General features: G+C 55.2%; 1 protein-coding gene across 7 annotated transcripts in view; it reads right to left on the bottom strand.

Moving 5' to 3' along the window:
- Window positions 1–1,709: 1,709 nt before the first annotated feature.
- Window positions 1,710–12,062, bottom strand: part of Med25 (mediator complex subunit 25) — an 18,231-nt gene continuing 7,878 nt past the window's right edge. The window contains exons 4-17 of one of the 7 annotated variants that reach the window (XM_026789102.1): window positions 11,052–11,150; window positions 10,676–10,796; window positions 10,249–10,411; window positions 10,014–10,144; window positions 9,523–9,804; window positions 9,085–9,216; window positions 7,737–7,822; window positions 7,607–7,664; window positions 7,396–7,503; window positions 5,942–6,130; window positions 5,607–5,678; window positions 5,287–5,505; window positions 5,014–5,188; window positions 1,711–3,353 (exon numbers count right to left, since the gene is read on the bottom strand). In XM_026789102.1, coding sequence (XP_026644903.1) covers window positions 3,088–3,353; window positions 5,014–5,188; window positions 5,287–5,505; window positions 5,607–5,678; window positions 5,942–6,130; window positions 7,396–7,503; window positions 7,607–7,664; window positions 7,737–7,822; window positions 9,085–9,216; window positions 9,523–9,804; window positions 10,014–10,144; window positions 10,249–10,411; window positions 10,676–10,796; window positions 11,052–11,150 — 2,101 coding nt within the window. In that variant the 3' untranslated portion in view covers window positions 1,711–3,087. Of the gene's footprint in view, window positions 3,354–4,485; window positions 4,617–5,013; window positions 5,189–5,286; window positions 5,506–5,606; window positions 5,679–5,941; window positions 6,131–7,395; window positions 7,504–7,606; window positions 7,665–7,736; window positions 7,823–9,084; window positions 9,217–9,522; window positions 9,805–10,013; window positions 10,145–10,248; window positions 10,412–10,675; window positions 10,797–11,051; window positions 11,151–12,062 lie in introns of those variants that run through there. The other 6 variants (XM_026789103.1, XM_005366841.3, XM_013353664.2 and 3 more) reach the window with 6 other exon arrangements.

Here is a 12,062-nt window from a genome sequence, read left to right as displayed (position 1 = left end):
TCCAGGCCCTCTGTTCTTAACCTCTGACCCATTTGTTGGCGCCCAATGTCATCTCTGCTTTAGAAACAGGTTCTGACTGACAGTGTTGTTTGTGGCACTGGGCCCCCAAAGCTGGACAAGCACTCTACACACTAATGACAGACTGTCTTTGTTTTGGTTTTGAACTTGGTCTTGCTATCTGTCTGTCTTGTGTTGGAACTGAGAAGACCAGGCTGGCTTTGAACTCCTGTAGTTCCTGCCTCGACCTCCTGAGCATCCTCTTCCAGGTGAGGAGAAAAAAAAAAAAAAAAACCCTGGCTGCTCTCTTTTCTCCCTAGTTTTTTCTGTCCTCGGCTTGTGCCTGGCCTGCTCCTTTGGCAAGCTGAATTCCTGTCCCCTCCCCCACCCGCTCCCAAGCTCAGGCCTGGTCAAGGCTATGTGCTTCTGGACACAGTGGCACACGTTTGGTTTGGTGTTTTTTTTTTTTTTTTTTTTTTTTTTTTTTTGAGGCAGGGTTTCTCTGTGTAGCTCTGGCTGTCCTGGAACTCACTCAGTAGACCAGGCTAGCTTTGAATTCACAAAGATCCTCTGGTCTCTCCCTCACAGGCGCTGGGTCTAAAGGTGTACACAGCCATGGCTGGCCTGTGACACACACTTCAGGAGGCACTGAAGGAAGGTCTCTGAGTTCAAGGTCAGTCTGGTCTACTACAGGGCAGGACCGACCACCTACAAACAAACCAGTGCTGAGTTCTCTGCCGGCGGCTCCCTCTCCCAGCCGACTGCCCAGCGGCTCCCTCTCCTAGCAGACTGCCCATTTAAGCTGGCTGGTTTGTGTTGTAAGGTTTGGCTTCATTTTGCTTAGAGTGTGCTTTGGTCAGTGACCACAATCCCTCCTGCATGCTGCACAAGCCTTCATGTCTTTAGAATCCGGGCCAGGGCAACACTGACCCACGGGGAAGGTGAAGTGGAGAGGCCAGCCTGTTGAGCAGCTGGGACGACAAATCTGTGTCTCAACCATCCTTTCCTTGTGAGATCTATTTTTAATTCTGTGTATGCATGTGTGCAGGTGTCCTTAGAGGCCAGAGGAGTCAGTTCCTCCTGGAACTAAACGTTCTTGGTCCAATTTGACACCACTACCTGACAGGAAACACTACAATGATCACTTATAAATACAGCAAAGTGTGCTTCCAGAAGAGTGCAGGCACAGCGAGCGCACAGGTGTCCGTGAGTCACATGACCTGGGTGCTGGCCACTGAACTCAGATCCTCTGCAAGAGCAGTCAGTACCCATTCTTACCTGCCAAGCCCACCACAACCATTCTCAACCAATCCCTTCTGAGAGCAAACCCAGTTTCCCTGGAACTTCTGCCCAGTGCCTCCCTGTACCGATCGCTTCTTCGCCTTCAGAAACCTGCCTGCTTCTCCCAGCTTCCTGTTCCCTGCCCACCCCTCACACCCCTCACACACGGGATCTTGTTCTTCTAGAGGTCACAAATGGTGGCCTGGTGGTCTCCTGAGACCCACAGCAGATTTTGTTTGGTCCTCAGTGTGTGTGGTTTTGGTTTAAAGGCCGCCAGGCGGGGCAAGCGCTCTCCAGGTTCGCCACAGTCCCTAGCATCCCATGTCTCAGAGCCACAGGCACACAATGGCTGCGTGGCCAAGTCACCACCTTGCCTTCACGTCTTCAGCTGCCACCTGGGTCCCCTATTCTCTTTCAATTTGTGAGAATCACCCAGGAAAGGGCCCTCCCAGCTCCTCCCAGCCAGACCCCAGGGCAGGTGCAGAAGCTCACCGGCTAGCAGGGCCAGGCTGTCCCAGGAGGGGGTGGGTCAGTCAAAGAGAAGGAAAGCCCATGGCCAGAAGGATAATCAAATTGGATCTTTACTGATCTACGGTGAACGCATGGAACACAACACAAACATGTATGATACTAGAGTCCATACTTTAAATTCAAAATTGAAAAAATACAAATTGAAAAATAGAAATATTTAATTATTAAAATTTCTCTCTTGTAATTCTCTTGTGCCTTTGAGAAGAGGCTAAAAGATTGACACCTGCCCTTCTACACCCAGATATCAGTGCTGGGCCTTGCATGGGGCAGAGAAACAGGCAGATGAGAATTCAACCTTGATCCGTAAAATGGTTTTTGATTTAGGTCTGTAATGAAAACAGTGACTGTCACAAGTGTGGGCAGCCAGACATATGGGACACTGCTGGGCGAGGCTGAGGACCCTCGCCATCCCGCAGAATTGCAAGCACCCTGGAGCACTGCAACTTGCACTGGGGTCTGCGTTCACACAACCATTAAGAGCGAGTTAGCCAGTGCTAGCTCAGGATCAAGTAGAGCACGGCCCTTGGGGGGGACTTGGTCTTGGGTCTCACAGTGTAAGGAGCTGGTCCTGGCACCTCTCATTTCAGACACAGCTGCAGCGAGGTGAGCAGTCCACTGTTCCCCGGCAGTGGCATCTGTCTGCCAGGAACACAGTTGTCATACATTCAGGAGCTGTTTGGGAACATCCCTGCTGAGACATATTCAGTGTTCAACACAAGTTTCTGACCTCCAGGGAACAAGCATGGCTCTGCACACTTTGAAATGAACCAGGCATGCCGGTTTGGATTTCCTGCATGTCCTGGTCTCAGAAGGTTGGCTCAGTTCAAGCACAGGAATGCCAGAGTCAAGGTGTCATGCATCTGAATTCCTGGTAATTGAGGCGAGGGCCTGATCCAGGTCCTTGACAAACAGTGTCACTTGGGATCGAGGTATGGGATGGCCCCTCATGATGGACGGCCCAATCACCGTGATGGGGCTGTAGTTGTGCTTATGAATTCTGATGTGTGTGCCTGCACAAGAGTAAGTCACTTCAAAGCAAGGAGCTGGCGAGGGGCCGCCTCACAGACTTCAGCTATATGGAGATCACCGCCACCTCAAATAAATAAAGCTAACCGTGTGGTCAGAGTTTCCACACAGCCATGGATCAGGCTGCTGGACCCCAGAAGGCCTCCGACTCCTGAGTTTCAGCCTGCGAAAACTTGTCAGACCCACAGGCCAACCTTGAGGATGCAGTTCTGTTCAGGACATGCGAGTTCTTTCCACGTCACTCCATGGCTCCTATTCCTGGCTCTCTAGAGCCTCGCTGGCTCGGAGGGCCCTCTTCAGCTCCTGCAGGAGCATGTCGCGGCTCTGCGCTGTGTACTGGTCGTAGCTCTTACTGTGCTGGGACTCATAGTGGCGCTTCAGGTTGTACTCTTTCAGGACTGACACATTTTTTTTGCATATTAAGCACGTAGGCATGCTCTTCACTTCCACAAAGAAATAGTCTCGCTCCCACTTTTCTCGAAACACGCGGCCCTCTCCTTCTTTCTTTCGTTTGGCCACTTTTGAAGGAGACATGGGTACAAGAAAGATTTCACTTTTCTCTGAATGCTACCACAGAACCACCACGGTGCCAGCCTCGTGACTGAGGCAGGGCCCTTGCCTCACCATGAAGAGCAAGAGAGAGTGGTGGGGACTGTGGCGAACCCAAGAGCATGAGCCCCATTGATGGGGCAGACCCAGCTACTACTGCCAGGCAAAAGGGTGGCCCCGGGTGTCAGGCTTCCAACATGTTAAGAGGAGCATGTGTGTGAATTTCACTTGAGTTTTACAGCTAACTGGAAGGAAGAAAGTGGCAGATGCTAACACAGGGAAGGCCAAACAAAACTCAACTGTGGTGGTCCACTGCCACTAGACTGCGGCCTCTCTCCTGGGATGGGTGGGTGACCTGCACATTAACCAACGTCCCAAACCCAGGCGGTGGTCCAGACACAGCCCACACTCACGGTTAACATGTGCCTAAGTGACCAATACTTCACTCCATCTCCGGGGGACACCCTGCAGGACACAGGCTTCCCCACTTATCCTCCTCCAACTGGAACCAGTGCCTACTCTGTGCATAACCTTGACTGCTATGTCTTCAAGCACAGCACACACTGTCCCAAAGGGACATCCTGACTTCCTGGTGTGGCACATGTCACCTGAACAGGCCCGTGACTTTGCTTCCTGCCTGCCCTGCTCCTACATATCAGCGAACCTTTCTGACACTAGCCCTCTGGCAGTCTCTGGGGTCCAACATCCCCAGGACGAATCTCAAGCATTTCAGTCTGGACTCCACCTCTGGCTCCTCCCTGTAATGCTCATGTTCCAGGAGCACCCACCTCCTGACTCTGTATGTCCCTTTTCTGTGGCTTTGGCTATCTGAACCTAGGTCCCTCCTGGCTCCCAACTGCTGCTTCTCCTTCCAGGCTCCTCGGAACCCTGGCTGGGTCAGAGGCATTCTGGGCTCTGTAACCCCTTGAGTGCACGTGAGCTGTGCACTACCTGCCCACCTGCCTCTGAGTCTCCCAGAACCAGGCCACACCATGCTGCCTCCAACTCACCCCGTGGCCCAGCATCACCCAGCCGGGGCCTTGGGGAGTCTGCAAGGCGAGAGCAAAGACAGCCCTAGGGGCGTCAGTGACGGGAGCCGGGCATTGTTAAAAGGAACTTTATTGGGTGTTGGGTTCAGATGAGGTCCATGAGGATGTCGTCCTCCATGACGCTGGGCTGCAGGCCCGGCTGGGGGACCGGGCCTCGGGGACCCCCGCTCAGCAGCATCTGACCTGGGGGGCAGTGGGAAGGGACTGCATCTCCCAGTGGTCCCTGGGGCCATTGAGGACCCCGAGTCTCTCATCCCACCTCTTCTGGGGACCCAAGGTAGTCAAGTTTCTAGTAAGCTCCAGGGACCGCCAGAGCCAGAGATCCTTCTAAGCCCAACTGGATGCACACTTTCCTTTGACCCTTTGGGAGCCCTTCCCCCAACAGCTTCACTGACCCTAAGACATCTTCTAGCAGCCCAGGACAGCAGGGAAGGATTGTGGGATGTCTCACTCACTGAGGCCTTGCTCCCATGGCTGAACTTCCCCTCTAGAGCTATGGGAGGCCCTTTGGTAATGGGGTCCTTGCCCGTAGCTGTAGGGACTCCCAGTCTAGACCCCTGCCCTCCCTGAACACCCTTACCTGGCAGTGGAGCCCGCTGGGGAAGCTGTGCAGGCCAAGACTGGGCAGGCGGAGGGTGCAGGAGTTGCGGCCCCAGCTGGGGTTGCCCCAGGCTCTGATGTGGTGGTGGAAGCAGAGCAGGGGCCCCTGGAGGCTGCAGGTGGTGGAGGGAGGCCTGGGGTGGGGGTACCCCAGTCTGGAGTTGGAGAAAACAAAGAATGGCTCGGAGGAAGGCCATACTGGTACAGCCCACCTCTTCCTCCCAGAGACTCTGGGTGAGAACCTGCAACTCACCGGTGCCGGGTTAAGAAGCAGGCTCCGCAACTGGGGATTGGCTCCAGGGTTCTGGGGACGAAGGATGGGTCCAGAAGGAGGTGGGCCAGGGGCTGTTCCTGGAGGACCCTGGGGAGCCCCTGTGGGGGCCTGGGTAGTGCCTTGGGGCGGGGGCTGGCCTGTAGCCACAGAGGCCCCCACAGCACCTTGAGGCTGGGACTGTGGTGCCCGGAGCTGGAGCTGGGGAACAGACAGCATGAGGAAGGACAGACAGTAGGTGGCTGCCCCAACTCCACCCGACTCCCAGCCCCAACCCCACCAGTCCCCACCCGAGTCCTCACTAGATTCTGCGGGGGCCTCGCTTGGTCCTCCAGAATGGGGCCCAGGCCTGGAGGTGCCTGCTGTGCCCCCATCTGCACGGGGACAGAGAGGATAGGTCAGTGGTGAAGGAAGGCTGTCTGAGGCCGTCGGAGGACCTGGTGTGTAGGAATAGGGTGCTATCCTCTAGGGACACCACATAGGAGGTGCATCCCACCTGCCTGGTCACTGTGGAGGGACCAACGCTGCTTTGCTGGGACACAAGGGACACATGGATGGAGACGACCTATCTTGGCACTAGAGATGAGGCCATGACTGGGCTCTGGGGTGAGAGGACACTGGCCACCAACACACTCACCCCTCGCTGCTGCTCCAGCTTCTGCTGCTGGACCTGCTTGTGGTTGGTGATGACCTGGCGGATGCCGTTGACAAAGCCACTCTGGTCGTAGGGGATGAGGCCCATGAAGATCTTCTTCTTGGATGAGTACAGGAGCATGAGCACGCGCACCTCGCATGGGGCTGTGTGTGGGAAGTGCACGCAGCCCGCCTGTGGACAGAGACTCTTCAGAAGCAGCCTACCAGAGAGGCACAAGATACCCACCTCATCCTACAAAATTCTACAAGTCCTATGGGCAAGAAGTAGGGAGGTCTCACTGCATAAGGCCAGGGAGAGCAGGCTGGCTTGGCAGCTGCCCTGGAAACAGAAGACTGAGAGTGACAGGCACTCAAGGGCACCCGCTGCCCACCGAGGAAAGACAACAGGCCACAGCAGAAGCCATGGTGACCCTGAGTGCCTCCGCCTCATGTCTCACTCTGTGCAGTGCCGGGATAACTCCCCAAGTCACCCTGGGGAAGATGCCAGGAAGTCGGGGCTAGACCCTTGAGGACGGGTCTATCTCTCTGCCAGTGCCCACCAGCATGGACTAGAGAATGGCAACATCACAGGGCAGCTATCCTGGGAGTCAGAGTGTCCCCAGAGTGGCTTTGGCTGCCTAGGTGACTTCTCAGAACCTGCAGCTGGCGCCCATCCACATAAACCCCTCTCCTTTCATAGTGCACCCAGACCAGGCAGCGCCGCTCAGGCCAGGGTACTGGTGAGTGCCCTCCGTACAGGGGTGCAGCCTAGGGACCCAGTTCTGACTCAGGTAAAAGGAAGGAAATTACAGTCATTGTCTTAAAGCACCCAGAGGCTGGGGTGACTGCACTGTGCCTATGAGAGGCTGGGGATTGGTGTCACTGAGCTCCCCTCTGGGTTCTGCTCTGCAGCAAAAACATTAGTTCTTGCTACTCAGTCTTAAAACATGCCCCCAGAATTCAGTGTTTGCACTGAGGAAGCCAGAGATGAGCCCCACCAGAGGATCCTGGGTCCAGCTGAGCTTCCTGACAACAGCCCCGACAGAATCGCTGTGTGCTGGGGCCACAGACACGAGAGAGTGCAGCAGGCCACAATGTCAGCTGAGGCTGATTCCCCCACACAAGCACCAACCCACTAGTACCCAGGAAGATGGGCCTCCACAGATGGGACAGGCCTGATGCCACAGAGTGGGGACAGAGATAAGAACAGGGCAGGAGAAGCTAGCCCTCCGGAGCCTGAGACAGGAGGATGTCCAGGTGGAAGTCTTACCTTGTCTCAGATCAACAACAACAACAACAACAACAAAAAACAGCACCATGGGAGAGGAGTGCGGCAGGGGCCAGAACATGTGGTCAGGCAAGGCCTGGGCCTATCTGCAGCCTCAGGGCCCGGGGTTTCTCACCAAGTCAGCAGAGAAGGGGACAGAAGTTAGTGCCCACCCCCTGCCTGCCACTCACAAAGCCATTGCCCATGATGCGGTAGAGGCCTTTGAGGGACTCCAGGTCCTTGTTGGTGAAGTGGAACTGAACCATTCTTGAGTTCCGGAACAGCGGCCCCAGGGTGGTCTGGAAACATGCAGGCGTCACATGGGGGCAATACATGGTAAGGGGAAGCGTTATGTGGGGAACGAGGGCAGGGTCAGGCAGGCCTTGGCCTGGCAGGACGTACCAGCAGCTGCTGAGGGATGAGCTGCATGATCAGTTTCTGGGGCCACTGCTCAGTCTTCCTGCGGGAGAAAGAGAGAAGAGAATCAGGAGAGGCCAGGCTGAACCTGCCCCCACCCCTGACAAATACCTACAGGTTTTCTCCATGGTTCACATAGACCTGGCAAGGCAGAGACCTTGTCAGCTTGGTGTTGGCATCCACGGATGCAGGCTTTGGCTTCTGAAGGAGAAAGGGTGATCAGCCAGGGCCTCCTTTCTCACCTCCACAGCCCCTGCAGCCCCACATCTCCTCTACGTTCCAGCAGCCTCACACCCATGCTCCCAAAGTTCACAAATACTGCCCCTCCTCTGGGCCCAAAATCTTATAATCGCTATCCCTCAGAAGCCACAATACCTAAGGCCCTGCTGGGAGCCCAAATTCTGGGTTTTGCTGCATGCACGCTGCATGCACATGCGCATGTGTGTGCGAACAAGCAAGGGGGGGAGGCTGGGGATGGAGGCCTTGTGCCTGGCAGGTAACTGTTCAACTACTGACCTTCAACATACATTTTTTGTAGTTGTTTTTCTGAGATAGGATCTCACTATATGTCTCTCTCTGGCTATGGCTGTCCTGGAACTCACTATGTAGACCAGGCTGGCCTTGAACTTACAGAGATCCACCTGCCTCTGCCTCCCAAGCATTGAGATTGAAGGTATGTGCCACTATGCCTGGCTTCAACATAATTTTTATTTGTTTGTTTTTTGAGACAGGGTTTCTCTGTGTAAAAGAGACCATGCTGGCCTCGAACTCACAGATCCACTTGCCTCTGCCCCACAAGTGCTGGGATTAAAGGCATGTGCCACCACTGCCCAGCTCAACATAATTGTTCTTTTTTTTTTTTTAATAAATGATTTATTTGTTAATTGTGTGTACAGCGTTCTGCTTGCATGTACACTAGGTCTCATTACAGATGGTTGTGAGACACCATGTGGTTGCTGGGAATTGAACTCAGGACCTTTGGAAAAGCAGGCAGTGCTCTTAACCGTTGAGCCATCTCTCCAGCCCCCAGTAATGTTTTTTATTTTTTTTTTTTTTTTGGTTTTTCGAGACAGGGTTTCTCTGTGGCTTTGGAGCCTGTCCTGGAACTAGCTCTGTAGACCAGGCTGGTCTCGAACTCACAGAGATCCGCCTGCCTCTGCCTCCCGAGTGCTGGGATTAAAGGCGTGCGCCACCATTGCCGGGCCATAACTGTTCTTAAAACCCAGCTGTGGCACTTGTGAAGCAGAGGCAAGTGGATCTCTGTGAGTTCAAGGTTACAAAGTGAGTTCCAGAATAGGTTCCAAAGCTACACAGAGAAACCCTGTCTCAAAAAAAAAAAAAAAAAAAAAAAACCCAAAACCCAACTGTGATATCTGGTTCACAAATCCTAGCCTTCTTCTGGACCAGCTCTTCTGGGAGCTACCCACTTCCCACATACCCAACAAGTGCTCAGACCCCCTCACCTCCTGCCACTCGAGAACCCCACTCCAGGCCAGGAGCTTGTTCGACACTGACTGTTGTCCACCAAGTGCAGGAGCCCCAAGCTGGGCCGGTGAAGGACCACTGACCCCACCTGGAGCTACCGTGCTTGCCTGCTGAGGAGAACACACAGCAATGAGGGGACCATACCATCTCAGGGAGTGGCTACCCTAAAAGGGGCAAGACAAAGACCCCTTCCTTTACACTACCACCAGGTGTACCAGGGACCATCAAGTCATTCATGAGAAACCAGACCCCAGAAACTACAGGCATCTCAGAACAGCTTGAGGCCCACACTCCTGCCCCAGAGCTGCAGAGCACAGCTGTGAGCTTTGCTGTTGCTCCTCCCCTGTGCAGGAGGCATGTACTTCCCATCCACCATGAACAGGGAACAGGGCTAGGTGCTAGAACACACCACCTACCATAGATGGAGCCCCAGGCTGGGCAGTGGGTGCCAGACCTGGTCCAGGGGCCACAGTGGAGACTAGGCTAGGCTGGGAAGCAGGAGGTGGCTTGGGGGCTCCAGGAGGCCCAGGAGCCAATGGGGGTGCTGGGGCCTGGCTGAAGGGGGGCCCCACTCCTGAAGCAGCTTGCTGGAGAGGGTTGATGGGTGAGAAGCGTGGGCCCAGTCCAGCCTTCTGGCTCTTGGCGGCCTCCACAGCATTCTGTGCGGCCACCTGAGCAGCGCTGAGGTTCCCAGGGACCTGTCACAAGGGGAGAAGACCACACACCCCTACAACTATGTACTTGTAGCCCCACGAGGCCAACCACACCCCTCTCGTGACCCAGGAGCTCCAGCTCCCATCACCACAAAGGCCATTGACTTGGGGGGCCCCTCACATTGTAACCCCAAAATTTCATTATGTCCTCCCAGGAGACCATGGCTCTGCATGGCTCCTGGTAACATCCTTACCTGGTACTGTGGTGGGACAGGGGGCAGAGCCTGCTGGGGGGCTGCAGAGAGTGTGCTGGCGGAGGATGGAGCTGGAGGCAGGGGGACTGTTTGCTTGGGCTGCAGAGGGCCTGGGGCTGAGCTGCCACCAACTGAGACAGGAGAGACAGGGTTGAGAGTAGAGAGAGGGACATCCAAATCCATGTGAAGAGTGTGCTAAAGAGTGCCCCCTCCGTGCACCGCACCCGGGCCTCACCAGGCAGTACGAGCCCACGCACTAGCACCATGTGCCGCGGGTCCTGGCTCACATCTGCTGGAGGCTGCAAGGGCTCCAGCAGGGCCGGAGGAGCCGCCTTCTCAAACAGAAGCCGAAGGGCGGGCAGCTTTCTTGGAGAAACAATGGAGAAGTGGATCCCACGCTACAGGAAGGGTAAGGCAGGAATGGGGCCTCCAGAAGCGAGTGGGGCTAGCCCCTTCCCCACTACATGGAGGGACAGTCTGGCCCTCCGACCACAACTTTCATCAGAATGGATGGCAAAACAGGGCATTGGGGTCCAGGAGGATTCTGACAATCCTAAGTAGGCATAGAGTTCTTGCCTATTTTTTTGACTCAGGTTTTCAGACCCCAGCCTGTTTCCTAGGATCCAGAGGTGCAGGCCCTCCCATTCAGCACCCCAGCTCACCTCCCCTATCTTCTGCACCAGGCTCTCGGTTGTACAGCCAGAGTACGTGGTGCTCTCCACGGCAGGCAGCAGGTATGGGGGCGAGTTGCAGATGAGGAGGCAGACTCTGTGTGTCTGGCCACTGCAGGGACACAGTCAAGCAATGGAGCAGCAGCTCAAGGTCATGCCCTCACCAGCTAGGATCCTTTGCAGATGGCAACACTGAGGCTCAGGCTGAGTGACAGTTTTAAGTCACCTACTGGACAAGGGGCACAGGAGGGAGGTCCCAGCTGGTGTCGGGTCAGAGGGTGCTGGCCTACCCTGGCCTACACAGGGCCCCTGCTCATCTCCAGCTCCAGCCTGAGGACTGAGGAGGGCTCAGGAGGGGTACACTCACATCTGTTCCCGCATCTTCTTGAAGTCATCGAACAGCTGCAGGGCAGTGCTCAGGCCTTCCGCAATGAGGCTGCAGCTCTCACCACCGCCGCCCATGAACCTGCGGGACAGTTAGTCAGGCACAGTGCACCTGCACAGCACTTGGCACTGCTCCCTCCCATCTCACACTGCACTGCGCCTTAGATGGACACCATCTCAGAGTCCTCAGAGATCTACTCGTGACAAAGCAGCACTGGGCAGGGGGAAAGGCAGGGAAAGGATCAGAAGAGGGAAGAGAAGGGCCCAGGACACGGAGGCCAGCTTCTGTGCTCTCAGTCCTGGGGTGCCCAATGCCCTAGCCATCCTCCTGCTGCCCTTTCTGGACAGGGCCATTTGCTTCACTGGTTTGCTCCCCTTCTCTCTCTTCTCACTGTGTAGCTCTGGCTGTCCTGGAACTCACTTGGAACTAAACCAGGCTGACCTTGAAGTCACAGACCATCTTGCCTTTGCCTCACAGGTGCTGGGGTCACAGGTGTACATTACCGTGCCTGGTTTTCGCTGGATTTTGTTTGTATTTTTTTTTTTTAAATTTTTTTCAATTTTATGTATGAGTACTCCGCATGTACACCTGAGTGTCAGAAGAGGGCATCAGATCCCGTTGTAGATGGTCATGAGCCACCATGTGGTTGCTGGGAATTGAACTCAGGACCTCTGGAAGAGCAGCTGGCGCTCTTAACCGCTGAGCCATCTCTCCAGCCCCCTTTTGTTTGTATTTTATGTGGATGATGTTTTGCCTAGATGTCTGTACACCACGCACATCCGTGGTGGCTTTGAGGGCCAGGAGAGGGCATTAGGTCACCAGAAACTAGTTACGGGTAGTTGTGAGCCATCATGTGGGTGCTGGGAATCAAACCTGGGACCTCTGGAAAAGCAGTCAGTGTTCCAGCCCAGGGAGGAGCACTGCGACAGCCTCCCTGTTCCAGCCCAGGGAGGAGCACTGCGACAGCCTCCCTGTTCCAGCCCAGGGAGGAGC

Source organism: Microtus ochrogaster, unplaced genomic scaffold (assembly GCF_000317375.1).
Source record: "Microtus ochrogaster isolate Prairie Vole_2 unplaced genomic scaffold, MicOch1.0 UNK14, whole genome shotgun sequence".
Classification (NCBI taxonomy): Eukaryota; Metazoa; Chordata; class Mammalia; order Rodentia; family Cricetidae; genus Microtus; species Microtus ochrogaster.
Note: the sequence above shows the minus strand (reverse complement) of the source record. Positions and strands in the feature narration are given on the sequence as shown.